The 27,754-nt window shown below is 44.6% G+C and overlaps 1 protein-coding gene across 1 annotated transcript; it reads right to left on the bottom strand.

The window, feature by feature from the left end:
• On the bottom strand, positions 1-27,751 carry Fam47e (family with sequence similarity 47 member E). The gene is made up of 9 exons (XM_021260866.2): positions 27,523-27,751; positions 27,227-27,455; positions 21,124-21,379; positions 18,869-19,008; positions 13,546-13,693; positions 10,479-10,679; positions 4,949-5,104; positions 2,510-2,587; positions 1-485 (listed from the first exon to the last, which is right to left on the bottom strand). Exons 1-9 carry the CDS (start codon positions 27,749-27,751, stop codon positions 408-410), a joined length of 1,515 nt encoding a protein of 504 aa, XP_021116525.2. The 3' UTR covers positions 1-407.
• Between the last annotated feature and the right edge of the window lie 3 nt (positions 27,752-27,754).

Here is a 27,754-nt window from a genome sequence, read left to right as displayed (position 1 = left end):
AAATAATATTTTTAAAAAGGAGGAAAAGAGGTACTCATTCAAAATGAAGGAAAATAATAACCAGGGAGAATGCAGTACAGTAAGTCTGCCTTTGTTTATGGGTTTATTTTTACAAATAGTTGATATACTTATGTAATACTCACAATGATACAAAAATGTGAGGTGACATTTGAATACTGATCTCATGGTTGGTAAAGTATATAAAATATGGACTAAGTGAAGCAGAAAGCTATTGAGAAGCATTTATAAGGCTAGGTGTTTACACTTACAGCTGAGTTATCTAGCATGTCAGAGTTACCCGCCCGCAAGGGACATTCGTCATAAACCCTATGCAGGGTTGAAAATAGAGGGAGCAAGAGCGAGAATGTAGTCTGTGCTCTCTGCCTAGTCATCTCCCCGGGGTTCTTCTATGCTTGAGTTCGTTTTAGAGGAGTCTTTCGATATGCACATTTACCTTCCTTCCCAACGTACACTTTCTCAAGGAACTAAAAAGTAAAAGCAAAAACAAGAGAGCCTTCATTATTGGCAAGCAAAAATCATACGGTCCTCCACATAACTGCTGCCATGCCCAGATCCAAGTTCTCCCTCTGACACCCATCCTCACACCTCACAAAGCTGCAGTCTTCACATGGTGGCTGCACAGCTTCAGGGATGCCCTGATGGAATCCACACTCACCCACGCCCAGCCCAGCCCAGCCCAGCCTTAGGCTGCTCCACTCTGTCATCAAAGACCTGGAATCCATCTGCACAGCAAGGTAATGAAGCTGTGGGCAATGCATGAGGCGGGTAATCCAGTAACAGAGACGGGGATGTGTACCTAAGTGCATGTGCTCGTGTGACATCTGTAATTATACACACAGTATGTGCATACATTGTGTGTAAAGAAGGAAATGAATGTTCATATGTAAATTTAAGTAATGTCTATGTATGCACCTGTGTGCATGAGTATGTGCACTCATGTATCTTGTGTACTGTGATAGATACCCTGTTTTAGTTGAAAACTTACTGCTAAAATAGAGGCTATGAGGTGAGTATTGTGGAACACACCTGTAATCCCAGCACCCTGGGAGGCTGAGGCAGGAGGATGGCAACTTCAAGCCCAGCCAGAGCAACTTAGTGACTTAGCAAGAACCTATCTCAAAATAAAAAATTTTTAAAAGGGTGGGAATGTAGCTCAGTGCAAAGACCTGGATTCAATCCTCAGTACACACACACAAAAAAGCCTATAGGGATGTAAAAGTAGAGTCAAAGTGCTGCCAGAGCCTGAGTGGCAGCAGACTCAGCACCATCTCTGGAGTGAACACAGCTGACAGCACACCTAACAGGTCACATAGCTCCCAGCTGCCCCAGGCTGAGCCCATGCTCATCAACAGGACAGATGAGGGAGAAATCAAAACAGAAAAGAAGTTGGTTCTGCCACTAAAAATGTTGAGGTAGGAATAAGAGACGCAATAGCATTAAGGACAATAAGGCTTTGCGCATGTATTTGCCAGGGAGCATGAGCCCTGTGAGTTCTGGTTCTCAGACACAAAGACCCAGGGTCTTATTTTAGGACCACCCAACCATACTGGCTGCACTGCTCCAAAGGCCCCGAGGGTCGTGTACCCAAGGGACAGGGACAAATGTGTGGCTGCGGCTCTGGCCCCAAATGTTCTGGTTTCCTGAAGCAGTGACAGGACTGGCCTGGGTGCCTGCTCCTGGCTTCCGACCACGCCTGCTCTGTCCTCCTCCTTGTCACCTTCTCGGCTGGGCGGGCCTCCCAGGAGGAGGCGGGGCCAGCTTTGCACTTCTGGGAGAACAAACCGGAAGCAGAAGGAAGGAGGAGGGGAAAGCCGGCAGTTGCTGGCAGGAGCAAGGAAGTGGACTGGTCTGTTTCCACTTGAGGCAGAGCTCATGGGACCAGGATAAAGTTGCAAATCTCAACTCTATTTTGTCCTAACCCTGCCACAGTCATTTGCCCTTAGACCTGGAAATCAAGGAAATGTAAAGACTTTCTGGCGTTTGAGTATTAGCCCCTTTCACTGTGGGGCCCTGTGGAGATCAGACCCAATGAAAGTGAGTTAAATAGCAAGAGGGGCAGTGCCTCTGACAGCAGCAGAAACCAAACAGGCAGAATAAAAAGGGCAAAAGGCCACATCCTGTCTCTGGGGCCTCTCTGGGGAAAAACATGACCTTTCCTCCAAGGGCCTGGCTGTGGCGGATGCCTGTTTGTGTTTTATTTTGTTTGGTTTGGCACTCATGTTTGGGGATTGAACCCCAGGTGCACCGAGCTACATTCCCAGGCCTTTTGATTTTTTTTTTTTCCAAACAAGGAATCACTAAATTGTCCAGGTAGGGCTAGAACTTGCAACCCTCCTGCCTCAGTCTCCTGAGTAAATGGGATTACAGGCATGCACCACTGCACCTGGCCGAGAATTATTCTGATTCTGTCAGAGTAGCAACCCCTTCGCTCGGATAACTGTGTGCTCCAAAGCCCTCAGCTGGACCTCCAAATGACCCTTTAACTCACCCTTGGCATCCTGTAGCTCCTGCTTAGAACAAAATCCTTGAAGGCAACTGTTCCATGAAGGTCTGCAAGGAACGCGTCCTGAACAGGAGTTTAAAGAACGTGTAAAGATACAGTCAGCAGCTCTTTGTGAGGAACCTTGTTTTAGATGACATCCTTCTCATTTTGAACATGTGTGTAAATAATGTTCACGACATGAAGAGCATGAAAGCTCTCAACAGCCTCTGCTTTATCTCCTTTCCAGCCCCTTTTCTTGCCCTGTATTAGGCAGTGGTTGACCTTGGAGGTCCAGACCACTCTATGTGAGAGCAACGCTACACCCACAATTTATAGATCTTAACCTAAAGAGCCTGACCATCGAGAGAGACTTGGATCATCACTTCCTCCTCAGTTATCCAGCACCCTTTTGGTTGTCTTTTTCATTAAGTTGAATTTAAATGTTGGATATATAAATTGACATAATTGTAATGCAATACCTTAAGACCATTTCACCTTCCAAACTAGATCAAAGATAGTCAGAACTCTTTTTTTTTCTGGTACCCAGGATTGAACTAAGGACCTTGTACTTGCCAGGCAGGCACTGGCACCACTGAGCTACATCCCCAGCCGGTCAGAATTCTAGCATTCCCTGCAAAATAGTGCTGCTGACAGTGACTGTTCCTTCCCAAGTCACCTCGGCCTCTGTGTCTTGTGAGCCGGCATTCTGGAGGCTAGGGTGCCACCTAAAGTGCACACAGGTATTATAAAAAGTCTACTTTACAAAAATCAGCATAGAACAATTCTGTGTTTGAATCCTCCCTATGTCTAAACCTCTTAAATTTTTGCAGCTGGAAGTTGTGCTGTATGCCTATATTCCCAACACTCAGGAGACTGAGGCAGAAGGATTTTGAGTTCAAGGTCAGCCTGGGATACATGGAGAGTTCAAGTCCAGCCTGGACTACATAGTAAGACCCTGTCTTGGAAAAAAAAGCAAAACAATACAAATTTTATTATAACAGTTATAAGAACCCTATTCCCCAAATTTAAATACAGTACTACTTCTTCATTAACTGACTACAACCATTCATTAACTGTAACAACTTTACTAGCTTTTGCCATGAAAAATGAATTATGTTTTGGAAATTACTTTAAGAATTAGTCTTCAAGAATATAGTTTTCAAAAGAGAACTTCAGGCACTGTAAAGCAAAAGTTTGTAATTATTTTTGTTTTTAAGTATTTAATTCAGAAGAAAATGTTGTTACTTTTAAAAGTACAATTGAAATAATTTTATATTACACATTAAATTGCCACAAACTTCGGCAGTTCCCAAAATCATACACTGAGAAATTCTACTAAATATTATGTATATTATTTTGATACTGCTAGAAGCATACTATACTAATAAATTTATGTCAGACCTCATATATGAAAATAAGAATTTATATTCAGCACTGGAAAAGATTAAAAAAATAACCCTCAGGGCTGGGGATTTAGCTCAGTGGTTCCACCACCTGCCTTGCAAGCGCAAGGTCCCAAGTTCAATCCCTGGTCCAAAAAATAAATAAATAAATAACCCTCATTCTTAGCTCTCTAGAGGAGAAATTTGATGAATGATTACTGATGAATGATAAGCCAAATTTGCACAGTATTTTAGTTTCCATATCTGTTATCTGAGGAAAGTTCTGAGTCTGTGGAAAAAGAGAAGAGGCCTATAGATGTTGTCTTGGGGTCCTGTGAAAGTGTTGTGTCAATGTGTATGAATTACCATGACTGTCTTCTCCCCATTAGACACTTGTACACAAAACATGGCAGCCACAGAGTCTATTGGTGGTAAAATTAAAGCACATCTTTGGGTTGTTTTCCTTTGTTTTTTGGTTTTTTGAGACAGGGTCTCACTATATAGTTCATGCTGGCCCCATACTTGCAGAACTCTTCCTGCCTCAGCCTCCTGAGTGCTGAGATTACTGTACAAGCATGCACCACATGCCCAGCTAGAGCATGTCTTTGTTTTGTGTGTCTGTTGCTTTGCAATGTCAAACAGTGTTTAAACCTTTGTCCCTTTCCTGCGACCCTGCTGAATTGTGTAAGAGAAATTTCCCAGTTGAGATTGTGAATTCTTTGCCATTCTTCTTTACTGACAGAAATCATGACATCATATCTTCTGAGCACTGACGTGGTCTTCCCAGTGCCCTATCAATTCAACTCACCCTTTGAACAATTATCCCTGGAATGAATTGTCCCAAAATGGTAGGAGAACCATGGATGGTGGTCCCATCCTTAGAGGCTGACCTTGATGCCAAGCAATTTCAGGACTTGCTTCTTACAAATTCCACACAATATTACTTGCTTTTCTTATTGCTGAATTCAATATGTAAGCTGTAGGATTTGTGGAGCCTCTGCACCACCCCAGAGACTCTGATTACCCTTAGCTGAGGTGATCAAGACACAGCACACACACGTACCCATTTCCACAGCTCCTTTTCAAAATTCTCGTCTTGAACTTTATGTGAGACACTGAGGTCAACCAAACGTTCTTCTGCTCTTTGCTTTTTCCACAGGCCAGTTCTCAAGTGCCACACTCCATAATTCGTCTTTACCCGCCTTGGGTTATAAGGATCCTATAGAAATTAATGGAGGGCTGGGATTTAGCTCAGTAGTTCTGGTGCCTGCCTTGCAAGTGCAAGGTCCCGAGTTTGATCCCCAGTACCAAAAAGAAGAAGAAGAAGAAGAAGAAGAAGAAGAAGAAGAAGAAGAAGAAGAAGAAGAAGAAGAAGAAGAAGAAGAAGAAGAAGAAGAAAGAAATTAATGGAATTCCTAGTGTTAGTTTTTGCCTTCACCATTTGGTTTGTCAGTTCAATAAATCTAAGGTTCCATTTATGAAGGCAATATCTGTAGTCTGAATTTATGGCCTGTCCTTACCAGAGTATATTATGAAGTTTCAGTATGCTTCGATTTTACAGAAGAAACATGAAACATTCATAATTGAGGAAAATCATGTAATGATGAAGAACAAGGCCTTTGGATTAAATAGATTCAGGTTTCAATCCAGTCTTCCCCATGTAGCACTTGTGAGTCTACAGTCAAGTTACCTACACGCTCTACCAGTGAGGTGGAGATAATAGCACAAGGTTATTGTGAAGATGAAAGGAGAGAATATATGTGAACCAGGTAGAAATCAAGCCACAGTCACATATTTCACCCAAGGGTAATGATCTTGAATGATAATGAAAACATTAAGTTTTCCAACTTACCGTTGGGCCAGCACTCTGCCCAGTCTTATAAATGCGACGCTACTTTTGACCACACTGCTCCCTCACACCAACCTTCTGCCTCTGATCTGAAGAGGAGGAAGAGGAGCTGACTCCTCCTCTCTTTCTGCCATTCCCCAGCAGGGCACCAAACTTGATTCACAGCCAGGTACTGTGCCCATGACACCCACATTTAAACTACTCGATGGACAGGGTGGGGCATTCTGGAGGTGAGTTGGATGTGACTGTCTGAGTGGGAGAATCTGGCAGAGCCCACTGGAGGGAAATCCCTGCCACAGCTGGACTCAGCCTCCTTGCCCTGGCATCCTGATGCCTTTTCCGTCCCACAGGCTCACACCCACCTCTGCACCAGTGACCTGTGTTCCTTGTTGTTCTGCTGCTGTGATACACTTTCCCACAGACACACATAGCTCATCATTTGCCTATTCCACATCTGCTTTTCTTAGTAGCTTCCCAGGCCATTAATTTAAAAACTGCAACCCTCTCACAACACTCTCTGCCTTCTTTCCTACCTCATTTTTTCTTAACCACACGTATCACTGTATGGTGTGCTATACATCCTGCAACTGTTCCTCTGTGTCTTTTCTCACTAGAATGCAAGCTTCAGAGGTTGTTCCTTGAATATCTCTCTGGCATCTAGAACAACACTTAGTACATAGCAGATACTCAATAAATATTTGTTGAATAAATGTCAGGTTTCTTAATGGCAGCACTATTGACATTTGAGATTAGATCACTCTTTATGGGGGTGGGGGATACGGGCATTGCAGGACATTTAACAGCATCCTTGACCTCTGCCCACAGGATGCCAGGAGCAACCTGAGATGTGAGAACCAAAAATGTCACTTCCAAACACTGCCAATTATATACCCCCAGGGGGCAGGAAAAGGGGCAAAATCTCCTTCAGCTTAGAACCACTGAATTGAAGGAAGGAAAGGAGAGGGAAGGAATCTGACAACCTCCACACTGAAGAACTTGAATTCTGAATATGTCTTATGGTTGGTTAACTGGTGATCTTTTAAGACCTAGCACAAAACTATTTTCTTCTAAGAAGCCACTGCCCTCACTCCATGCTTGGTGGAATCAATGATTTCTTCCTCTGTCCTGTACACACATGACATCATTTTGCTATAGTTAACCATTTACCTGGTTATCTGGGGATGGGGGAAGATGAGAGGGAAAAAAGGGGAAAGGGTAGCAAAAAGGATCAGATGTGATACGCACATGTACCTTGATGAATGTAGTTACTAACAAACATTTACTAACAAAACACAAACATTTACTAACAAAATAAAAAGAAGAACTTCAAGGTACAGTCCTGAGAAAACTGTATGAAGTAGAAAAATAAAACTGGAACTTCCACTTCCAGAATATAGATTAGATTTACCCTCCAAACTACAGTATCTACAAAATAATGAAGAAAAGAAAAACTGATGGCTTGCAAGACACTGAACCTCAGGTAACAAGGGACAGCGATCCTGAGAGATGAGCAATAAACAAGACAAACTCCCAAATTGCCTCCAGCTCACTGCCTTGAGAGAGTTTCCAGGTCACATTCAGGGAGGAGGGGTTTAGGAGGAGCCCAGGAAGATGAAGGCAGGTGAAGTTTACAGCTCAGAGTAAAAGAGAGAGCTGCACACACAGAGAGAATGCCAGGGGAGCACAGACGGCTGTTCTGCATGCTGGGAAGAAACTGCCCCAAATCAGGGGAAGAACCAATGGAAAGGGTTAGACGGAAAGTGCCCAGCACTCCCTCTGAGCCAGATCAGTGCTCTTTTCCTCCAGGAAAACCTAAAGATTCACAGGATACTGGGAAGAATAAACTTTGGAGTCTTGGCCAGTCATAGGGAATAGTTAACCCTAGATGGGACATTACTTTGGTTCCTTCCCCCACCCCCCACCCCCAAAATTTAGTACTGGGGATTGAACTCAGGGGCTTTGTACTAAGTTATACTCCCAACCTTTAAAACAAACATTTTTTTTTTTGAGACAGGGTTTTGCTAAGTCACTAACTTATCTACGCCATCTCAAAATTGTGGCCCTCCTGCCCTGGCCTCCTAGAGTGCTGGGTTTACAGGCATGTGCTACCACACCCAGCTCTAACAAATTTTTAAAGCAAGATCCAGGGCCGGGGATTTAGCTCAGTGGTTCCACTGCCTGCCTCACAAGCGCAAGGTCCCAAATTCCATCCCCGGTACCAAAAAAAAAAGCGAGATCCAAAGGCATCAAACTTCAAATAACTTGATCCTATCTCAGATCAAATTTCAAAAATATTTATAGTAATACAAAAATATCCAACACACAATAAGATAAAATTCGCAATGCTTAGCATCCACTCAAAGATCACCAGACACGCGGAGGTGCATGAGAACACAGCCCACAGCAAGGACATAAGTCAGTCCATGGAAACCAGCACAGGTGTTAGAATTAGCATACAAGGACATCAATGCAGTTACTCAAACTGAATTTCATATGCTCAAAAGATTACAAACATGGGAGATAGACTCACATCAAACTTCTATAGGCAAAGATTATAATAATGAGGTTAAAAACCATGCAGATTAGACATGGAGAAAAATGACTAGAGAATTTAAAGCCATATGAACAGAAAAACAGAAAGAAAGGAGAATCAAAAAATTGAACAGAGGGGCCGGGGATGTAGCTCAGTGGTACCTCACTTAGCTGGCAACCACAAGGTTCTGAGTTCGATCCCCAGTACCACAAAAAAAAATTGAACAGAGCAGCAGGGAGCTGTGACTTAACTCAAAGCAGCCTAATCACATGAAATTAGAGTTGCAGGAGGGAGATGAAAGACCAAAAACAAATTTGAAGAAATAATATTCAAAAACTTCCCAAATTTTATGAAAAGTATAAGCCCATAGACTAAACAGGCTCAATGAACCTCAAACACAGGCAGCATTTAAAAATATACATCCAAGTATACTATGGGGAAACTGTTTAAAACCAGTGATGAGCCGGGTATGGCAGCACATGACTATAATTCTAGCTACTTAGGAGGCTGAGGCAAGAGGATCACAAGTTCAAGGTCAGCCTGGGCAACTCAGAGAGACCCTGTCTCAAATTTAAAAATAAAAACAACTAGGGATGTAGCTCAGTGGTAGCATGAGTGAGGCCCTGGGTTCAATCCCCAGTTCTGCTAAATACATACATATGTAAAACAGTGAGAGAGAGACAATCCTAAAAGAAACTAAGGAAAAACATCCAGAAAAACAAAGACAGGAATGACATAAAATTTCTCATCAGAAACAATACAACCAAGAAGATAGTGCAGAGGCATCTTTAAAATAGTGTAATTAAAAAAAAACTATGAAACTAGAATTCTATACTCACAAAATACTTTTTTTAAAAGGGGCAGAATAAGGATATTTTCAGACACACAATAGCTGAAGGACTTCACCACCAGCAGATTTACATTGAAGGAAATGTTCAAGCAGAAGAAAAAACGATACCACATGGAAATATATTAAACTTCCGCATCATTAGCCTTCATCTGCCAGTCAAGAGTTCAGCTTTGGCAACAACCCAACAGCTGTTGGAACAGGGCTCGCACAATTATTTGCAAGTACAGGGCACTGAGCAATTGATTCAGCCTGGATTCAGGACAAGCAGTGGCTCAGGCCACAGGTAGGATGGCCGTAATTTGCCTGTTCAGTTCCATTGTGTGCTTTTATCCTTTAGAAAAATGAGAGAAAATTTTAAAAATGAAAATGCTGATGTTAGTGATGTAAACACATAATTTTCACAAATCTCATGCAACAGAATAAAGGAGAGAAAGCACAATGTATGTCAAAATAAGTCAGTCAATTGTGTTCAATTTACTGTGTCAAAACATTGAAAATATAATATCAAACATTCTGGGTAAAAAACAAAGGATAATTACAAATACGATACTTCTTTTTCAGGGAAAGATAGTCCCTCCCACCCATTCAACATAGGCACTTGAGTCTGTGGTTAATTCACACAATTTGACATATATAGATATTTGCAGGGATATATGGTGTAAAAAAGTAAAAATGTATTCTAGGGGCCACAGTACTTCCCTTTGGATCCCAGCATGTCATTTCTCCTTCCTGTTACCTTGTTCTTCCATCTTCACAGCAAGAACAGAAGGCAACTGAGTGATGTGTTAATGCTTAGGCAAACATGTGGTCAAGAACGATGGTTTGTGGTCAGTAAGACTGACAGTATTAAGAGCCGGGGATTTAGCTCAGTGGTTCTACAGCCTGCCTCACAAGTGCAAGGGCCCAAGTTCGATCCCTGGTACCAAAAAAAGACTGACAGTATTCATAAAGTCTACCAATTAATTAATTAACTAGACTCTTGCTCATGAATAATAAATATTGATGCATATTTCCACTAGCTGTTGAAATTTAAACATATGAAGCACATGAAAATTGTCTCTGAAAATGAGTGTTCAGATATTCACAATAATTCTGAATGGCATGCCTTCTTTGTATAACTGACTTTCTTACGTGTGTTAAATGTGCATTTATCAGATGTTTGTTAAGCATGAAAATATTTCAAGAACTCTACTTTAAAAAGTCAGGGCCCCTGAAGCACCAGAATTCAGGAATATTTAAGACTTGATTTTTGCAGTGCTAGAGATCCAGGGCCTTGCATATACTCGGCAAGAACTGCGCCCCAACCGAGACCTTCCTACAGTTCTTCCTTGGTTTCCGGGGTGCTCCCCTTCTGCAGTCACCTGTGGTCTCTGGCTCTGCCTCTCTTGGTTTGGTTTCTGGAAGGATCCTGCCCTCTGCAGTTTGTTTAGCCCCACCCTCTTCTCCAGCTCCAGAGGAACCTGGCTCAGTCTCGTCGCATGGGGCATGTCACTGCTGGGTTTGCTCTGATGGTCAGTGTCAAACTGTTTCCGGATGAACTCTTCATCGATGTTCAAATCTCCCTGGAAAAATACCATGGGTGTGAATGGAGGAGAAATGGTGAAATGCTCCTTCTTTCCTCTTCATGTAAGGAGGCATCTGACCACCGCTGGGGAAGAGGTAGACAGGCCAAGTCAGCATTCATTGGAGACAAGTGGTCCCTGGGGACCCCAGGGCTCATTAGCACCTTGTGAGACACCTTAGGACTGGCAAGAGGCAGTGAGTCCTGGAGGGAATAACATCTGTTTCCTCACAAGCAAACTTCTCCAGCACTTAACAGCAGTGACATCCCTAGAGTTATTTTCCAGACATGTCTAGACACGGCATGTTTGTTCTGTCCACAGCCCTGCTGTAGAAGGGAAGCCGCTGAAGCAGGCAGGTGTGGTCAGCCACACGCTGTCCCCAGGACAAGCCTCTCCACTTCCTTCCTCACCGCAGCTGGCGGAGGAGAGATGGGCCCATTCATAGAGGCTGATCTAGAGCCTGACTGCTACCTTGCAACATGCCATTGGGTTAAAGATAATCGAGCTCAACAGAATCCCACTTTGGAAAATAAAAATTGGGAAAGAGAATGAATGAGGCCACTAACAGCTAGAGCTGAAGTAGGTTATGAAATTTAAAGAGAGGAGTCATGAAACAGAGTTGGGGACATAAACAGGTGAGCAGAGTCCAGATGAGTCTGAGACAAGGAGCAGGATCAATGAGGTGAAGATAAAACACACAAAAAGAAAATAGTAAGTCAGTGCTGTGAAGAAAATACCACAGGGTGAAGTGACATTGTAGGTTGTAGAACACTGGAGCCAGTCCCAGCACCCAGAAGGAAGCTCCCCCACCACAATTCCATGCTCCTAGGGCAGAGAAGGTGAGCCACACAGGCACCAGAAGCACCCCAACCCATGGAAATGAGAAGACACGTAAACAAGCCTCAAAAACAGACTTCTGGATCACCTACAGCAACCCCAAAGGGAAACGAGATGGAACAATCTGATACTCAACCACCTGGATTCTCTGAACTGGTTGTAGAACACTGGTAAAGATGGGATGCTGGTCATAAGGAACCAAAAAGGCTGGTTACCAGAGCAGCTGAACCACCACCCTAATGTTCCTTAAATTCTTTGTCATGAATAGGAACAAGAGAGGTGAAGGCCTGGGCATCAGCCAGTGATGGGCAAGCAGTGGTGCAGGTACCAGGTACAACGGCCATGGTCTACCTTGTCCAGCATCTCTATTTCCATTGCCCCCTGGGCACTTCCCTCCCTTCCCTTCAGTTGGCTGAAGGGCTGGCCCCACCCTCTCTGTGGCCTCAAGGGTGGACATGTGACCCAGCCTAGCCAGTGAGCTTACTCCATCCCCTGGCAGTTGATTGCCTGTGACACTAGTGAGTCCAGGGAGAGTGGCCCTGGACTTTTCCATGTTGGAAAAGGGTCACTCTCTCTCCATGTAGGTTGCTCACTGGTAGACTGTAAGCTGGCAAAATTTAGTGACTACTGTTGACATCTCTTGAGGAAAAAGTCCTTGGGAAGGAGTCAGACAGAGGAGTGCAGGCAAGAGATAGGGTAGCACCTAACAACACTTCAGCACCTGGATCCAGTGTAACATCCTAATATCTGGATTATTCCCTTTTCTTCCTCAAGTCTGAATTATACGGGGGTCTGGAGGGAAGTTGCTTGCTAATGAAATAGTACTACATAAATATATGAACAAAAACTGACCAATACACTCAAAAAATTGGTAGGGTGAGAGGGATATAAATACTGGAAGGTCTGAAATCCAAGAAAAAGTTAAGAATCTAGACATTTAAGAGACTTTGGAATGGGCATAAGTAACTAAACAGATTCTTAGAGGAGGATAAGGCAAGGCCTTGATAACTGTGCTAGCTTTCTGTCGCTGTGACAAACTACCTAAGAATAATAGATTAAAAAGAGGAAAGGTTAATTTTACTCATAGTTCCAGAGGTTTTAGTCTACTATCAGCTGGCTCCATTGGCTTAAGGTCTGTGGGGAGGTAGAAACATCATGGCATTCAGGAAGCAGAGAGAAGGGACAGGGACAACATGGACCCAGGGCACACCTCCATAACCTAATTCCTCCAAGTAGGCCTGTCTCCTAAGTGTCTATCTCTTTCCAGTAGTGCCATCAGAGTATGAAGCCTTCAACAGATGAATCCATTGGTAAGATCAGAATCCTTATGACCCAACCACCTTCCACAAACCCCTGCCTCTGAACTTCACTGTACTGGAGACCAAAACCCCAGTACACAAACAGGGACTTTTTTTTTTCTCTGAGACAGGGTCTCACTATGTAGTTCAGGCTGGCCTTGAACTCATAGCGATCCTCCTGGCTCAGTCTCCCGAGTGCTGGGATTACAGGCATGCACCACCACTAAGTAACTAAATTAAATATCTCCTCCTGTCAGAGAAACATTTTATGAAACTTACAGTCAAGCAAAGCTCCCACATAGGTATAGGAAAATATAACTGAGAAACTGAATGGAGATGGAACAAAGGGCAGAGAGAAAGTTCCTGACACTGAAACAGATAATAAAAACAGGAAGTAACAGCAATGATGTGAGATACAAACATAATCATTCAAATTAGTTCCAAGCTTGCAAACTTTCCAGAAATTTCATCTACCATAAACATTTCCACTAGAAATGGTGGGAGAGACTGTTCCTTTATGACTTTGATAATTTGTCTTAGATTTTATCCAAATATTGTTTTTAATGAGTAACTGAATTTGATTGATTTTTATTTTTTTGTTCATTTTTCAGTTTTTTGAGACAGGGTCTTGCTATGTAGTTTAAGCTGAATCCCAATGAACTCAGTGATCTCCCTGCCTCAGCCTCCTAATGAATTTGACTTTTTAGATTAAAGTGTTATTACTAACTTACAAAAGTAGCTGCCCACTTGCAGAAGTCATGAACTCCTTGGCGTACATCTTCATGAAGAGTAGAACCATCTTCCTGGGGCAGATCCATTTTCCTTGGCTTTCCTTCATAACGCCACTGGCCTGAATGTGACACAGGAATCTTCCCGGGACTTAAGAGAGTGAGGTCATCAGAGAGTTGAGGGACAACGAATCCAAGTAGATTTCAGTCAGTACTGGGCAGGAAAGAGCCCATAAGGCAACTGGTTCTAATGGTCTCTTATAAGTTCACATGGCTTATGTTTTAATTTTTCAAAGATCACATTCCCATTGTCAGTATCATAAAGACAAGTCATGATTTGTTATACTGTTGACCCCCTAAATTCACAGGGGTTATGTTCCTAGAGCACCCACAAATTGTGAAACACTGAATTTCAGATATGGTCAGAAAAATGCCTATAAATGCCTACTTTTATAATTTAAACCCTAAATATGCTATGCCTCCTGCAGTTATGTAATTTATTTTAATAAAATATTGTATTAATAAAGACTTAGAAGGGCTTTTTTGCAGGGTGTTTTGGTGGCATCTTAGGATCTTAGGTCTTTAAGAATAAAACCAAGAACACTAGAGGCAGCTACTCTGTACAGCACCTTGTTATGATGTGGGAATGCTGGTGCATCTGCAGGACATGGGTTACAGGGCAGCAGCCAATCAGCAGCAAGGCGAACTGAATAACCCTCTCGGATTGGCTACTTGCAAACCTCCTGGCAAAAAAACACTTGCGCAGGATATTTGTGGTTTCTACAAAATTGTGAGGGTTTCCATGAAAAATTATTAGTAAGGTTTGTGAACAACTGAGGCCACAAACTCCGAACCATAACTTTCTGGGAGTATACTGTAACTGAAACCTAGAAATATTTAATCAAGCATTATCAGGTGATTTCTAAAATTATGAGTACCACTTTTTAATGCACATATTGGAAAAAACCCAAATTACCAAGGCCTCAGGCAACCTTGACAAATAGAAGATGCCTGTGACTCCTTGCTCATCTCTAGAATCCAGCTCATCAATGCTTGGCAGATTTTAACTCTGCCTCCTTCTCTGAACCATTGCAAAAGCTCCTGGTGGGGACTCTGCATCTTTCTTCCTGTCCCCCAGACCCCAGTCCATTCTCTATATGTCTGCAATGTAGTCATTTCAAAACAGAAATCCGAGGATGTCAAACTGTCACTTCTCATCCTCCACTAAGCCTCATCAAGTGGCTTCTTCTAAAACACTGGGTTGTAATTTGTATACCATTAAACTCATAAAATTCACCATTTCAAAAGTGTGTAATTCAGTAACTTTTACATATTTACAAAATTATGCAACCCAGACCACCACTATTTAATTCTAGAACATTTTATTATCCCACAACGAAACCCATAACCATTAATGGTTATTTCCTATTTCCTCCCTTCCCCTCCCCCAGGCAACCTCTAATCTACTTTTGTACTCTGATTTGACTGGTCCAGAGATTTCATCTCAATGGAACCACACGATCTACGGTCTGGTTCTTTCACTTAGCATATTTTCAAGGATCAGGGCTGGGGATTTAGCTCAGTGGTTTCGCCGCCTGCTATGCAGGTGCAAAGACCCGAGTTCAATCCCTGTTACCAAAAAAACCCCCCAAATAACTCAAGGATCATCCATCTTGTAGCTAGAAACGATGATAAATACCTTTTTATGGTGGAATAACTTTCCAGTGTAGGATATACTACATTTTGTTTATCAATTCACCAGTTAACGGACATTTCAGTTGTTGCCATTTTTTAGCTATTAGGGATAATGCTGCTATGACACATTCAATTTTTGTGTTCAATCATCTTTTGCTACTCCTCCAGTCAAATATTTAATTGTTTTTTTTGCAATATTGGGGTTGGAACTCTGGGATGCTCTACCATTGCAGTACTTCCCCAGCCCTTTTTATTTTTATTTTGAGGGAGGGTTTTGCAAAGTTGCCCAGGCTGGCCTCAAACTTGCAACCCTCATGCCTCAGCCACCCAAGTAGCTAGAATTACAGGCATGGGCCACCATGCCCAGCTAAGGCTTATATCTTAACAAAGCCTCCAAGGCTTTTTGTGGCCTGGCCCCTGCCTGTCTCTCCAGGTTCTTCTGGAACTACCCCCACTATCCCCTTCCCTTGATCTTCTCTCAGTTCCATGAATTCATGAAGATCCCTCCAGAAATGGCATTTGTACATGCTGCTCCATTTAATCTCAAGTCTTTCCTCCTCTTCTGTACTTATTGGTAGGTTCAACATGAAGAATGGGGTTAGTAATTACTGAGCTGGGGAAGAGAGGAGGAGGAATAGATTTCAGGGAGAAATCAAAGGTGCTGCCATTTATCTGTCAAAGGACAAACACTGAACTACCCATATATAAATGGACTTGACAAGAGTCTCCTGGGTGCAAAGCATACAGAAAAGAAGACGGCAGAGGCTGAATGAAGCACTTCAAGGTTTAAAGGCAGTGAAGAGGGAGCAGTAGAAGAAGACCAGAGACAGGACTTTGGGGCAGGAGGAAAATCAGGAATAGAAATGTTCCAGAAGCCAAATGAAGAAGCTGTTGTGAGAAAGAAGATATTGTTAGCTGTGTCAACTGCATCAAGTGTGGTGGCCAATGAAAACTGACTTAGTAACCCACAATTCACTGACAACCTTGAACAAGGGCAACGGTGTCTGCTAAAGATAAACACCTAAAATTGTTCCAGGTTCAAGAGAGAAAAAGAGGAGGAAGTGAGTTTGGACATCGCTTTAAGGAGTTTTTCTCTAAAGGAAAAGGGAGATGATGTGGCCGAGGGGAGCTGTTTTCAAGGAGAGATACAGTTCTACCTCAGCTGCTGGACACTGATAATGACCTCCACAGAGGTCAGGTGCTAATTCTGGGAACACAGCAGCAGTGCTTTATTTGGAAAGAGTCTTTGCAGGTGCAATTTGGTGAAAGTATTTGAGATGGGGAGATTGCCCTGGATTATCCGGGTGGTTCAGATCACAAGCATCCTTGAAAGAGAGACTCATGACACACAGAGCAGAAGGCAGTGAGAAAACAGAGAGGCCAGATTTGGAGCTGCTGGTCTTGGAGACTGGAGTGATACGGCTACAACCCAATGGATCTCCACAGCCACCAGAAGTTGGAGGGGGTAAGGATGGATTCTCCCCTAGGGCCCCAGAGGGAATGTGGCCCTGCTGACTTTGCTCTTGGTTGGTTGGTTGGCTGGTTTTGTGGAGTGGTACTGGGGATGGAGCCCAGGGCCTCGCACATGCTAGGCAGGTGCTTGGTCACTGAGCGGCACCCCCAGCCCTTTCCACTGACTCTGATTTCAGGACAGTGATACTTATTTTAGACTTCCAGCCTCCAGAGCTGTGAGATAGGACCTTTCTTTGTTTTTAGCCACCAACCCTGTATTAAACTGTTACAGCAGCTAAAGGAAACTAATACATAGGGCCAAATGAAAAACTCACCGCTGTGTAATTATACAATTATTTTGTGATATGATAAATTATTTATGCATTAATATTGTTTGTGCCTTCTACACTTTGTTTTTCCCCTTTTCCATAGATAACCCCTTCAATTGTAATTTCTTACTTAAAATTATGCGAGGGTTGGCCAAGGAAACTGCCCGATGTGAAGGCAGATCCCACATGGATATTTCTTATTCTATCCAGAGCTCTGCATATCATACTCTCTTTTCACACAACATTGAGAGCAACTTGAAAAATACAGTAGCACAAAAAGCAGACAAAAGCCAAGATGTCATCTTTTATTACTAGCAGCAGCCATGTTGGTGGACATGGCTTTAGGGCTAAGAGGACTGCTAAAGGAAACCCAGAAATTGGTGGACTCCCCATTGGGTCCTCAGCAGAGATGGACAGGGACAGCGTCCTCTAGGGCACAGGAGCAGAACTGTGCTTCCCATGGGTCCCCTCACACCCTGTGAAGCAGGGCAGAGTAAAGGTGAGCATGCCTAGTTGCTCTCCTGAATTACCTAGGAGTAGACTGCAAGGCCAGAAATGTCCCAGCCATACAGCTCCTGTCCCCATGGGTCTCACTCTAACAAAAACATACAACTAAATACAGTGGGTTCCCTCTTAGTCCACCTCTATATAGGTAACTTCCGTGACTAATGAAGCTCTTACCAAACATACTAACAGGGTCCCCACCCCATACCACGCAGGGTGCTGTGGTCAGCCTGGTCTTGGTCCATCCCACTCTTCAGCACCCACTGGTGAGAGAAATTAATTTCCAAAGTCAAATGTGTATGCCAAATCTATTTCTGTGAAGTATATTTATCATGTCATTTACATGATTTAATATTGTATAAATTGAGGAAATGAGAATGAGATGCAAAAGAGCGATTTTTCCTCTAAGTACAACACTTTGGCAAGCTTCAGTAAAAGCTCCATTAGTGGTGTGTTTCATGGCAGAAAGCTGAGGGGGACTTCAAGCAGTAGACCCCCAGAAGGCTTAATCTTAGATTAAAAGACTAGAGAGAGGGCCGGGAATTTAGCTCAGTGGTTCCGCCGCCTGCCTCACAAGCTCAAGATCCCAAGTTTGATCCCTGGTACAAAAAGAAAAGTCTGGTGAGCGCTGGGCATAATGGTACTGTAATCCCAGGACTAGGGGCTGAGGCAGGAGGATTTCAAGTTGAAACCCAGTTTGGGCAACCCAGTGAGACCTTATCTCAAAAGGGAGGTGGGAGGTGGGGAGGTAGGTCAGTACAAAGTGCAAAAGCCCCCTATTTCCCACTAACACACACACACACACACACACACACACACACAAGACTAGTAAATGAATGTACATCTATGTTTTAGGATAAATATTTCAAGAACTTGTATATTATCTTTCATAATTCCTTATATTATTATTATATTATATTTATTAACTGTATGTGTGTGATTACCCAACCAACTATTGGCTGCAGGGCTTCTGCCATAGATAATTCAAGGCTATTACAGTCCTCTTGCCAAATAAGAGTCCTATGGATGCCAACATTCATGCCACTGCTACATAAATCACTTCTATTTGAGACTTAAGCACTATTCAGAGCAGGACCCAGGATATCTTTCCTTCCTCCTCAGGAACTTACTGAATTTTGCTTCTTTAAAATTACTCTAAAAAGCTGGTGGTGCATGCCTGTAATCCTGGCACTCAGGAAGCTAAGACAGGAGGATCACAAGTTTGAAGCCAGCCTGAACTACCTATCTCAAAATAAAACAAAACAAACCCTAAAAAAAAAAATCCCAGTCCTTAGAAACTTTCATCAGATGACAGCCATGAGCTGAGGGCGAAGAGCAGTACTCACAGTCCCAGGCAAATTTGTGTGGGGCGTTTCTTTAAAAGCCTTGCGGGTTCCCCGGTTCTTCTCCTGGTGTCCTGACAATAAGCCCAAGTGTCCTCCAGCTTCCTCTCAGGATCAAGCACTTCCAGCACCTTTAGAAAGAGCTATACATAGGAAATGGCTTTTAAAAGGAGGAAAATCATGCTGGAAAGGAGCCCCTCTTCTAAAACAAGGCAACCAACTTGCCCTTTGTTTCTCCTTTTTGGCCAGCCAAGCCTGTTCATCAAGTTCTGCACTATCTGTGCTGGGTGCTGTAGACTTCCACCTGCCCACCAACAGGACAGGGGCAGGTGCGCAGGCTTTGTGCTACTGTCCCAGCTCCTCAAGATGGGCCTATTTTTGCAACCGGCCTACCCCAGCCCCCACTCTGCTGTTGGAAGTACCACACAGCAGCCATCCTTCCTCCCATGAATAACTCTATCTGGACTTTTCTTTGGAGAAGCCCTTCCCTCCTCCTCAGCCCTCCTGGTCTGCATTGCCTTGGCCTCACCCCCACCCCCTGCTCCCTGGAGGCCAGGACAATCACGACCCACCAGGACCAGCTTAGGAAAAGGCTCATGAACCAAGCTGCACCCATGAAATCAGGCTATGAGATTCTGCAGGGCTCGTGCACCAAGAGGTACACATTGCTAAGTGGGTAGAATTTACATCTTGATCAGCTGGTGGTCATCTTTGCACCAGGCAAAGAGGTCCTGCCTCAAAAAGAAGCCAACACTCCTAGTCAGGGAGGACAGCCATGGAAATAAGAGCCACAAGCCCACACCAGGCCCTGCTCCATGTGATGTGTGTGAAAACCATCTCTTTCTCATGGACCCCAACTCTGGCCTGCAGGAAGCAGTTACCAGAAGATAATTGATCACCACTTCCAACTGTTCTTCCATAGGCTCCTCTGCCACTCATCGTTTATTTATTCATGCATTGCAAAATGTTATTTTGAAAGTCCCATATGCCACATATTGGTGATACCCCTGTCACAGATGCAGATAAAGTCCCGGCCTTTGAAGAGATTACTTCTCGTGAGGACTCCAGGGGTGTCAGGTGCTATGATGACGAGGATGAAGGTGGAAGGGAAGTGTTGTCCTGCAGGAAGTGAGGGGGAAGGCCAGCAGCCCCTGGGGCAGGTGTTTAGGGTGAAAGGGCAGGGGCCTGATTTGGACACCCAGGTGCCCGAGGGGCTTCACCAAGTGCAAAGGGGCTTGGAGCGGAGCAGTCACATGCTGGGATCTGTCTTTCTGTGCACAGCATGGGAATGGCAGTGCCAGTTCCCGCTCTCTCCATGCCACACTCTTCTCCTAAATCCAATAGAGCCTGGGGTTTCTTCAAGGTCGCAGTGCTCAAGTAAGAAGCTCAATTTTGGGGCCAGGGATTTAGCTCAGTAGTTTCGCAGTCTGCTACGCAAGTTCAAGGACCCGAGTTCGATCCCCGGTACCAAAAAAAAAAAAAAGCAGCTCAATTTCACAACTCCCTAGCATCCCTACCAACCAGGAATGGTCAAATGAAGGTGATGCTCCCTGGGAAAGCTATGTTTTGCCTAATTAAAGCCAGCCAGCTGTCATATGCCATTCACTTTTGCCCCTTCCTTCTTCTTGTTTGGAAGACACACCTGGCATCATTTTGGGACACAAGGCAAAGTGACAAATGCTAGGGACTATGGAGCTGCACATGGAAACAGACTGGGACCTTGGTAACATGAATGGACTGCTGTCCAGCCCTGGCCTCATCAGGCAGTCTTGTGTGTCCTGTCATCTACTAGTGACTTTTTACAGACCCTGACTAACCCTGGGCTAAAGGGACTGAAGTAAGATTTAACATTCCTTCCAGCCCCTCAACCAAAAGTTATACCTTAAAGCAGAAGGGAAAAGCTGAAGTTCTTGGTTTGCTATACCTTTGTTTTGTTTTTTGGTGGGTTTTTTTGTTTTGTTTTGTTGGGTTTGGTTTAGGTTGGTTTTTGTTTGTTTTTTGTTGTTTCTTGAGACAGGATCTCACTATATGGCCCAGGCTGGCCTCAAACTCATGGCAATCCTCCTGCCTCAGCCTTCTATGTGTTGGGATTATAGGTGTGCACCACACACCCAGCTTGCTGTACTTTTGTAAGCCCAGCAACTTCCCAGGAGGCAAAAATGCCCCTTGCCCTGGGGAAGGCATTTGTTTCTTCTCCTGATAAGCACGCCTCCTCAAAGGCTCCCTATGAAGCTCTGCCACAGGCTGGGGACAGTCACCTCTGCAGACAGGGCTTCCTCCAGGTCTGGGTGTGAGGCCAGGCAGGCCCTCAACTGCTCCAGCTTGCAGAATGGGGCTGCTTCCTCAGGCAGCTCACCCTGGATCTTCTTAGGGGGAGGCCAGGGGGCTCTGCAGTGAATCCAGGGCAGAAAGGTCCCCTGGGGACCCTGAGCAGTGAGACCTCCTCGCCCCTCTCTCAGGAACACCCAGCGCCGGCTGTCCAGGGATCGCATGGTAGGCAGAGTCTCTCTGCACCTGGAAGACAACACATAGGGGAATGAGTCCAAAAGCAGGGAAAGAACAAAATAAAGGCCCTATTAGGCTTTCGGGCAAATCCTGACTAAAGAGTTAAAACTTTGCTGGAGGAAGCAAAAGGAAGCCAGATGCCTTAACTAAGTTAGCTACCGCTCCCCTCCTCCAATAAAATGCAAAGGAGACAAAGAGTGGCCACTTAAGAAGAAAACTCTTGCTGGGGATTTAGCTCAGTTGTTCCACCGCCTGCCTTGCAAGCTAAGGACCCAAGTTCGATCCCTGGTACAAGAAGAAGAAGAAAGAAGAAAGAAGAAGAAGAAGAAGAAGAAGAAGAAGGAAGAAGAAGAAGAAGAAGAAGAAGAAGAAGAAGAAGAAGAAGAAGAAGAAGAAGAAGAAGAAGAAGAAGAAGAAGAAGAAGAAGACTACTCTTATTTAGCATATAAAAATACACACATCTGTGCATCTCTCTCTCAGGCTACTGTATTACTGCACATGCATCCTCTTAGTCACTAACTGCAAGCAACCTTGTATATAAGACTCCTCCTAACCTCCTTCTTTCTATAAATCCAGAGATAAGGCTCTGACAAGGACAAGCGGGCAAGAGAAAAGCAAAGCCCACAAAGGAATGTGCACCTGGACAGTGGTGCCCGGGTTAGGGTCTTGTGGCTTGGGATTCATTTGTGACAATCCAGAGAGCCAATCAAGTTGTGACAAGTCCCATGTAGGAGGATCTTTACCTGGAAAAAGAGCCGGAAGAGAAAGGACCCATGGGCATCTCTCACCTCTCACGGGGCAGCTTTCGGTCTCCTGTTTTTTTCCTTCTTACAAATAAAGTGTTTTCCCTTTTAAACTCTGTTCCTTTAATTCATTACTGGTCCTCAGTTTAGGCCCTCGGTTGGGTGCAGAGCAGTGGTGTGGTGTGCACCTCTGGACACAAACAGGACAGTGTTAAGAGATGTGAGTGTGAGGAGGCTGGCTGCCACTGTCTCAAGGAGAGGGTATGGGAAGGGGCTCATCAGGGTAAGGCTGAGTTAATCATACCCTTGTTCGTGGCATGGTAGTTCTAGCTCATTCCTGCTTTCTTTATTCTATTTTGTCCCCACACCCCACTCCCACTACTTACGTAGGTGAAACCATGTTCGCAAATGTGGATTGTGTCCTTTGTCTGCATCATCCTTTAAACATCTGAATTATCCTTTTGTCAGGTAAAAGGGCCGAAGACCAAGACCAGACCAGGCCACAACAAGCCTTTATTAGGGGAATAGATCTGCTGGGTTGTCTCTGAACAAAGGAGAGCCAAAGCAATATGGCTGGGGTAGGGAGAGTCTTTTATAGAGACTGGGGTGGGGTTTGTAGGGGCAGAGGCGGGGTTGAGTGAGGTAGTGACTAGGGAATGGAGGAGCCCATGATGTCTCTAGGTGGTAGGAGGTGAGCCAGTATTAGGTTACTTTCTAGGCGGGAACAGGGACATGCTGGGAAGAAGGGTTTATTCTTTGGTGGGAGCAACCATCTTGGCATGACATCACACAGGGGAGGGGGCAAGGCACCATAGGAAGAGGGCAGCTACTATACATAATAACTGCTGAGGTGGTGGGAGACCTATCACCTTTTATGTGCATGGATTCTTAATTTCCATAAATGGTAGATTTATGACTCTTGTTGCCAAGTGTTAGGCTTTAGCTAAACAGTGACGCCTAAAACTCTCATGAAATCAGAAGTATAGCTTTTGAAATGTAATTGGATCACAGGAGTCCTAAACTCATAGCTAAGTGTGCAGTTAGGTCTGGTCTCAAGAGTCCTGCCACTGCCGGTGTGACCTGGAAGGGTGCATCTCCCTCCCCAGCTCTTCTCTTCCTCTGCTTCCTGGCCACCCTGGAATGAGCACCTGTCCTCTGCCAGTCCCTTCCACCATGTCATTTTTGCCTTGGAGCCAGCTGATCATGTACTGAAAACAGGAAGCCAAAATAAGCCTCTCTACTTCAAGTTGCAGATGAGGAAAGTGACTAAGACACCAAGCACTATATTTAAATACTCATCCATGTCACTATATTTTGAAGATCCATCTAGTACAATTAGAAGCAATGGCTGGAGATTTAGCTCAGTGGCATCATGCCTGCCTCAAAGTGCAAGGTCCTGAGTTCGATCCCTGGCACACACACACACAAAAAGAAGCAATGGAGAAGAAGTCACTCTCTTCACTGCATTTAATTCTAAACATTATTCTACAGTTATTCGTGCTTCCATTGTCCTAAAAAGGGTGGAAAATGAAATAACAAAAGCTCAGGAGATCCCTGATGCTCTTGGCAAGAGCACAAGCACGTTTGATCTCCTAGCCTGACCTTTTGTCTCCTTTATCCTACTCCCACCTCATTACAGGTTCATAAATAAGCACTACACATCATAAATATAATGAAGATCAGAGTTAATTCTGGGGCCAGCATGAATGTTGAGCCCCTAAGATGACTCAGCACCCTGTCAATCATTCCTGTCAATCACACCTAAAGATTTGGTGGGAGGCACCTAAGGCAGAGTTGTCTGGCTTTAAATTGCAAAAGCCTCATTTATCCAGGCCTTTTTGTTGCTGTTGCTTCTTCTGTGTGCTTTGACCATTATGCAGTGCTTTTCTATCACCTTGGCACCTTTTTCCATCTGTGCCCTGTGTGGCATGGACTTGTCCTGAGCACAACTTCCCATGATCTTCAATAAATGTAGTTGCTTGCTCTCTACTACTGGGTACAGTTGGCAATTCTTTCCTTGTCACACATAAGAACCTGGATGATTACTGACCCATTCCACTGTAACATATCCATATGTAAATTGAATCCATGATTCCAACTACTGCACCTGCTTTTCTTTTTACCCATTCTCTGAAGTACATTCAAGTTGTTGCCCCTCCCAGGGACCCCTTTTCATTAAAAGGTGCAGCAAAATGGGAAGGACCTGGGTCCAAGCCATAATTTAGTTTCTAACGAGCTTAATGACCTCAGCCTTTATATCTTCACCGAGGACCTCAATTCCTCCCGAAAATCAGGTCCTAGAATGTACAGTGGAGTCCATGGGCTACACCAGGCACACAAACCTGCCACTTGGTCCTCCCTGTGTTCTACTGAGAATTTGTAATAACTAACAGAAGTTGAGAACTGCCATAGAACAGACACTGTTCTAAGTGCTTTACATGATCAGCATATTTAAATCTCACCATCACCCTATGAAGCAGATACAACTAAAAATATCGAAGTACAAAAAAAGTGAAAGCAAAACACATTTGTCAAAGTCCACACAGCCAGGAAGTGGTAGAGCTGGGATTTTAGCCAAGTAAGGTGGCCCAAACTCCTGACACAGTAACAAAATTCACACAAATAATCTGCAGCACCAGTTCCTCTTAAAAATGCAGGACATTGTGTCTCAGCCTTTTGGCTAAGATCAAGTGTAAAAATACAGGACATTTTCCAAGATCTGGGAACCCTAGGCCCACCTTTCCATGGAGCTACATTACACTTGGTATAAGGGCTGCTCACTACACAAATCCTACACTCTCTCCCTCAGTCTCCACCTCTCCTACTGCCTTCCAGGCAGCCCGATTTACTCAATTTAGGGAGTTAGGAAAGAGTACTGGATATTTACCATAAAGAAATGAAAACTTACTGTTTTAGTTTCTTTTTCTCATTGTTAAGACAAAATACCCACCACCCAAAGTTAAAGGAGGAAAGGTTTATTTAGCTCATAGTTTGTAGAGGTTTTAGTTCATAGTTGGCTGGCTCCAAGGCAGTGTGGCATGTGGCAGAGGGACATCGCAGAGGAGAAACAGTTCATAGTGAGCAGAAGGCAGCAAGGGGCAAGCAACAAGACAAGCAAGCACCCTCTTTCTGTCCCTTGTATTTATCCAGGCTACATGCTCTTAGGGCAGGTAGCACTCAGGCCCAGAGTGGGATACCCTTCATCCCAGCATCACACACTTGAGATCCAGTCACCTCCTGAAAGCCCCACCTATTACCACATGAGGCTTTGGGGGGACATCTAGATACAAGTCAACATATTCTTACAAAAACCTGTACACAAATATTCACAGCAGCTTTATATGGAATAGTTCAGAACTAAACCTAAACATCAACAGGTGAGTGGATAAACAAACTGTAGGACACCACACCACAGAACACTACCCAGCAACAAAATGAGCAAGGGTGATACACACAATCTGGACGGCTCTCAAGAATGTTATGATGAGTGAAAAAGAGCCAATATCAAAGGACTATACACTACATTATCCGGTTTAGCTCACATTCTTAAAAGAATTATAGAAATGGAAGATTTGTGAGGGGGGGTAGGGCAAAGGGGTGGCAGTAAAGGAGAAGGACAAAGTGGTTCCCTTGTGGTCTGGGAGCAATTTTGCATCCTGAAGTAGACAGATGATGAAATTTTACAGAACTCTATATAAACCCACAGGAGAGCAATTAACAGCTGATGAAATCCACAGGTCTATACTCTAATTACTATAATGTCAGTTTTCTGGTTTAGTAATAAGACTATCATAATGTAAGATGGTACCAACTGAAGAAGCTGCGAAAAGGGTTATAGGCTCACTGGACTATTTTTGCAACTTCTTGTGAGCCTGCCATTATTTCAAAACAGAAGGTTGTTTAATGTGGGAGAAAAACAAAGATTCCCAGAGTGCTTTTGCTCACATATATACAGTGCATGCTCTTGACAAAGTCAGAGACCTCCATAGGGACAGAGGACAAACAAATTCCAGGGCCCTTAGCTGATAGGTCTCCCACTACCTCAGCAGCTATTATGTATAGTAGCGGCCCTCTTCCTATTGTGCTTTGTCCCCTCCCCTGTGTGATGTCACGCCAAGGTGGTTGCTCCCACCAAAGAACAAACCCTTCTTCCCAGCATGCCCCTGTTCCCACCTAGAGAGTAACCTAATACTGGCTTACCTCCTACCACCTAGTGACATCACCAGCTCCCCCATTCCCTAGCCACTACCTCAGTCAACCCCACCTCAGCTCCTACAAGCCCCACCCCTGCTCCTATAAAAGGCACTTGCTGTCCTGGCCATATTGCTTTTGTCTCTCCTTTGTTCAGAGACAGCCCGGCAGATCTGTTCCCCAAATAAAGGCTTGTTGTGACCTGGTCTGGTCTTGGTTTTCGGCCCTTTTACCTGACATTAGCCAGTTACTCATTGAAAGGATGATTTGTGTTTTCTTTTCATGGGACTGGAACTGCCCCCTCAAGCCAAGTGGATTCCTTAGGAGCTAAAAGCCAGTACTGAGCTAATGAGACCATACTTCAGCTGACCAGGGAGGCTGCCCTTGGGAGGCAGGCCTGTGTGAGAGTTCTCTTCACACCTCTGCCTTCAGATCTTCAGGTTTAAGGGCTCTCTTGTTAGGAAGCCAGCTTGATCTCGGTCAGCGCTGTGCCCCCCTTCATTTTCTATTACTTTCCAATTAAAGCTTTTTTTCTGCAAACTCTGGCTGAATGTCTGCCTTAATTCCATGGATTCACAGGTGCTACCTCGGTCACTCCTCACAGTAATCCTATCAAGCTGAATCTTTTCCTATTCCCCTTTCACAGTCCAGAAGGGTGAGCTCGAAGAAGGGACTCAGTTGCTAGTCACCGGAGGAGGAAGAGGAGACCACGCCTTCAGCTCCAGCCTTTGGGAGCCTAGACCTTGGCATCTGAATTACCCCGCAGGCCCGGGCCCTTCCCTAGTTCCTTCCCCGTTCCTGGCGGTGAGGGTGACATAGGACGGGTTATCGTACACCACTCCCCAGGACAGTGGTGGTGGGGGCGAGGGGGAAGATGAGGGGGCCTCGAGCCCAGCTGCCACACCTGCCACCCCGCGCTCACCGGGCCGCTGTCCCGCGAAGGCCGCGGCTGCTTGTTCCCTGCCGCCTGGGTGGCGTCTGCGCCGCGTCTCGGTCTCCCGGAGACCGCGCTTCCCGGGAGCTCCGCGCGCCCGCCAGCCTGGGGAGGGGAAGGAGGCGCCTTGCTGCTCCCGTGTTTCCATGTGCAGGGACGATTTTACCATAAGCTGGACTGGGCTTTTCCACCGCCGATTTAAAAGCAAAGATACAAACTTACTGCAGAAGAGAAAGGAAGCAGGTGGAAGGAGCAAGTGGAGTCGCCGAGCAACCGGGGCTTGCCCTTCTCCCCCAGGCCCAGGGCTGCGCCCTCCACGCGGCCGCCGGCTGGTGTCCGGGACCCTCTCAGCCTTCCCGCGGAGATGTCACCGTCCAGCTGGCATTGGCGGGCGATCCTCGTGTAGATAAGGATCGAAGGAGGATTCCTTTTGGTTTCGCGAAATTCACTACTTCGGAGTGTTCCTAATTTAGATGCAAAGAGTTGTTTCCAGAGGAAATAGGAAGAAAGCATTCT

This window comes from Heterocephalus glaber, unplaced genomic scaffold (assembly GCF_053883595.1).
Source record: "Heterocephalus glaber isolate CG9 unplaced genomic scaffold, H.glaber_assembly_v1.0 deba00001454, whole genome shotgun sequence".
Taxonomy (NCBI): domain Eukaryota; kingdom Metazoa; phylum Chordata; class Mammalia; order Rodentia; family Bathyergidae; genus Heterocephalus; species Heterocephalus glaber.
The sequence above is the reverse complement of the archived record's forward strand: the minus strand, read 5'-3'. Positions and strand labels throughout refer to the sequence as shown.